The sequence below is a fragment of the Mus pahari genome, chromosome 15 (genome assembly GCF_900095145.1).
Source record: "Mus pahari chromosome 15, PAHARI_EIJ_v1.1, whole genome shotgun sequence".
Lineage (NCBI taxonomy): Eukaryota > Metazoa > Chordata > Mammalia > Rodentia > Muridae > Mus > Mus pahari.
The window spans coordinates 8613440-8617656 of NC_034604.1; the positions used below are offsets into that span (position 1 = coordinate 8613440).

General features: G+C 47.9%; 1 protein-coding gene across 1 annotated transcript in view; it reads left to right on the forward strand.

Moving 5' to 3' along the window:
- Positions 1 to 366: 366 nt before the first annotated feature.
- Lama3 (laminin subunit alpha 3) overlaps positions 367 to 4217 on the forward strand; it is a 240668-nt gene continuing 236817 nt past the window's right edge. The window contains exon 1 of the mRNA XM_021215025.2: positions 367 to 685. Coding sequence (XP_021070684.1) covers positions 401 to 685 — 285 coding nt within the window. The 5' untranslated portion in view covers positions 367 to 400. The remainder of the gene's footprint in view (positions 686 to 4217) is intronic.

The following is a 4217-nucleotide window of genomic DNA, read 5'->3' on the forward strand; positions in this document are numbered from 1 at the left end:
CAATGCTCGCCTGGGAACTGGAACTGCCTTTAAGGAAAGTTCTACAGGCAGGGGCAGTTTCCTGCAAGCTTCTCAGGGGCTGGAATACTTAGAGAGCTTGATTTCTGACCTGGCTCTTAGAACAGTCAGAGGAACTCCCCTGGTCTCCCGGATTTGGGGAGCCCGGGAAAGTTTACCGCCGACAATGTCCACGCCTGACATTTCCTGATCCCGAGGGTGCCAGCAACAGCGGCAGGTTCCTCAACCCGGAGCCACGCCCACGCGGCGGACTCATCGTGTGGACAGAGGGGAGCGGCCCAAGGCGCCTCCCATTCCCGGGGCTGTCCAGGCGTGCAGAAAGTGGCAGCCTCCTGTTCCGCGGTGCTACCCTGGGCACAGGCAGGGGACCTAGCACCGCGGGATGGCGGTGGCTCTGGACAGGGCACCGCAATCCTTACCGCTGCTGCTCACTCTATTGCTGCTGCTGCTGCTGAGGATGTCGCCCAGCTGGAGCGTGGTGGCTCAGGACCATCCCGCATCCTCGCGCAGCCTGCACCCGCCCTACTTCAACCTGGCCCAGGCTGCGAGAATCTGGGCCACAGCCACCTGCGGGGAGCGGGACCCGGAGGTCTCAAGGCCCCGGCCTGAGCTTTTCTGCAAATTGGTGGGCGGCCCCACTGTACAGGGCAGCGGCCACACCATCCAGGTATGCTCCCCCACGGATAGCAAGGATTGGATTGAGAGTGGTGATTAACTCTCTACATGGGCCAGTCACTGAGGACAAAGGATGGGTCTTCTTTTCCCAACTTGACCTAATGATCTCAAGTGACTGGGATTGAGCTGTGCCTTGGCCAACTACCATTGTAGGTGGGTGGGGTGGGCAAAGCAAGGGTGAGTGAAAGTTGTGGTCAGTTTCCACCTTGTAGAAGAGGAAGTTGGAGGCTTTGTAGCAAAATCTCCATCCCCCCCCCTCCCGATGGCACCTGGCCATCCCAGGATAGACCCTGGGCTTCGGTGGCAGCTCTCTGTCAGACTTCATTTTTGCAGCTGTATGCCTAGGAGACTTCGTTAGTATTCTGGTTATATCCCTAGTACCTCTTCACTGACAGCAGAAAGATTCACCTGGTGGGCCAACATGCAGTTCTGGGGCAGGTGGATAGAAAGACTCTGGCAGGGAACACCTGGCAGAAATGGCGCACACACACACACACACACACACACACACACACACACACACACACACGCACACGCACACGCACACGCACGGTTGCTCCAGCCTAATCAGCACCTGGTGGTGTGCCAGGTCCTCACACTGGAGCCTCATCGTGGACTGGGAGGCACTCAAAGAAGACCAAGAAACAACGTTTGACCCCAGGATGGATGTGAGCATTTGAGTCCAGTCTTAAGTCCAAATTCTCTACTCTCAGCTATTCTTTCTCCTGGAAGGCCCGCTGAGGAGAGGAAGCGTCACAGGAAGTGGGAGTAATTTTGGAGCTTAGAGTGTCTGGGTTAGTGTGGTAGATAGTCTTGACTGGCACCACCATAAATGACAGGTAGTTGGCCATGCCATGTGGTAGATGCAAATTTATTTATAAATATATGCATGTAAGCATGCTAATATACTGTGCATATTTCATTCCATGGAAAGAAAATTGAAAAGATAAATCAAGGATAAAACATATAGTGTAAATATACAAAAAGGGAAATGAAAAGAAGACAACCACGATGAGGATAGTTTTAACTTTCCACAATAGGCTCCACATAGTTTTGCTTTAGTTATTTGCTATTAGACATGTATACAAGTGTAATTATGGAATTCCTTCTGACACATTTAGTTTGGTACTTGCTGCTCTTCCAGCTTGCATATCTGAAGGATCTCTAGAACAGTGTAGCTTCGGCTATGCTGAGGTTATAGTCCCGTGGTAGGTCCTGCCTAGCATGCAGGAGGCCCTAGGGCCCTCCTCATACTAAACACAGACAAAGAACCAAATCAGCAGTGTGTGCTGCAAAGGCGTGGTGGTACTCACCAGGAGTTGAGGTTAGCCTAGGCTCCATGTCAAGTTCAAGGTCATGGTCTTGTTGCTTCACTGTCCTGTCTCCTATCTCCTTGCTTTTCTTTTCCCTCCCCACTTTCGACTGCTTTCCTCCCTTTTCTCCTTTTCTTTGTTGTTTAGGCTGTGTGAGCAATGGCCTGGGCCAGTTACCATTGTGTTTGGAAGCACTGAATTGTGGTACAGTACTACAGGCTAAAGCAAGTTTTTTACTTAGAAAAAAAAATCCGGATGGTGACAGAGGAGCCCTACCAAGTGGGTATGTGACAGGCTTCTGGCTGTCTGCACTCACTAAATCACAGTACACAGAATTCCCTCAGAGCACGCTCCCCACCCCACCCCCACCCCCAGTAAAACTGTGGCTGGTCATGGTTCCCCCTCTCAGGCTATAGGCAACATTTTCTACCATGGAAAATCACATGTTTTTATGTTTCAGACAATCTGTTCAAAAAGCACTGGCAATTTTCTTTTGGAAAAAATATTAAAATAAATTAGAAAAATTTGTTTCACATTTAAGTAAATGAAAATATGAGACGTTTAAAGTTGATGAGTTGCTGGCGTTGCCACAGCAAGAGAGGCACACATCCCCAAACTCTGCCTTCCAGAAAGCTTTTTCCTCAATGAGACATGCATTTCCTTAGAGAAGTGTTTACTTTCCCACATACCGTTGACATAAGACGTCTACTTTGATAAAATAGAGGGTCTGCCTTTACTGGTCTATAAATATCAGTTCATGTCCACCAGTCCCTGCTGGCATCCAGTTGTCATCCCAGAGAGAGTCAGCAAGTTTGGAATGTTTGGGGGAAATCCGTGTAATTCTTCCAAAAAGCATTTTACTATTATGTATTAATTGTCAAGATCACAGGCTTAATTTTCACTCCTGTAAATCACATCCATATGCTGACCACCTTCTTCTCCCTCCCTCCTCTCCTCTCCCCGATCCCCTCTCTGAATAGTTCACCTTCTACTTTCCCGACTTCTTAAAATCTACATTCATACATGAGAGAGAATGTGGGAGATTTTCTTTCTTAGTCTGGTTCTTTTTTTTTTGGATGGTCTCTAGTTCTGTCCATTATCCTTTGGGTAGTGTGAGCTTTGAATTATTATTATTTGGGAATCACATATCATGTACCCTAATCACCTTCCAGTCTTCCCATGTCCATTCCCCCTTGTGACCCTTTTCCCCCAAAAGGAAAAAGCAAGGTCATTTTGTGTTGTCCATATACTCACTGGAGCATGGTCAGGTTCCTACTGGCGATCCCACCAGGGAGGGTGAATCTCTCCCCACCTGCACCACACCAGAAGCCATCAATGGAGCAGAGCCAGCTCTCCTGCTCCACACCGCTATGGTCAAATAGCACTCTCCTTCAGTGGTTCTCAACCTTCCTAATTCTGTGACTCCCCCCCACACCCACCCCAATAAAGTTCCTCATGTTGGGGTGACCTCTAATTATAAAATTATTTTTGTTCCTACTTCATAACTAATTTTGCTGCTGTTATGACTCACAATGTAAACATCTGTGTTTTCTGATGGTCTTTTGTGAAAGAGTCTTGTGATGGTGACCCTGTGAAAGAGTTGCTCAATCTCCAAAGGAGTCACAATCCAGAGGTTGAGAACTGACTCTCTGCTGCATATATTCACTACACCTTCTTCATCCACTCATCTGTTGTGTGCACCTAGGCTTTTCCCCACCCTGGCTATTGTAGGCACGTGAACACCGACATAGACAGCCCTGCAGGGCTTTCTGGTGTACGCTAACCTGTCTCCTTTGCCTCTGCACCCTGGACTTACGGTATGATTGCAGTATATCGTGGTTTTACTTATTCCTGCTTTAAGGAGCCTCCATTCTGCTTGCCATAGTGGTTGTACTGGTTGACAAGGACTTCTCGTGAATCCTCACCAGCACATCTTGTTTTCATAGTACCCATGTTGACTGGGATGAGATGGACTCTCAGTGAGTTTTGATTTGCATTTTCAGACAAACAATGTCGAATACTTTTTCATCTATTTATTGGCTATTTGTTGTTTTGGGGGCAAATATCTCCTCAGTTTGGCTATTAGCTTGGGTGGTTGGTGTTTTAAGTTATTTATATATCCTGGATATTAATCCTGTCCTGGCTGAATAGCTGGTGAACATGTTCTCCCATTCTGTATATGCCCCTTGTTCTCCCATTCTGTATATGCCC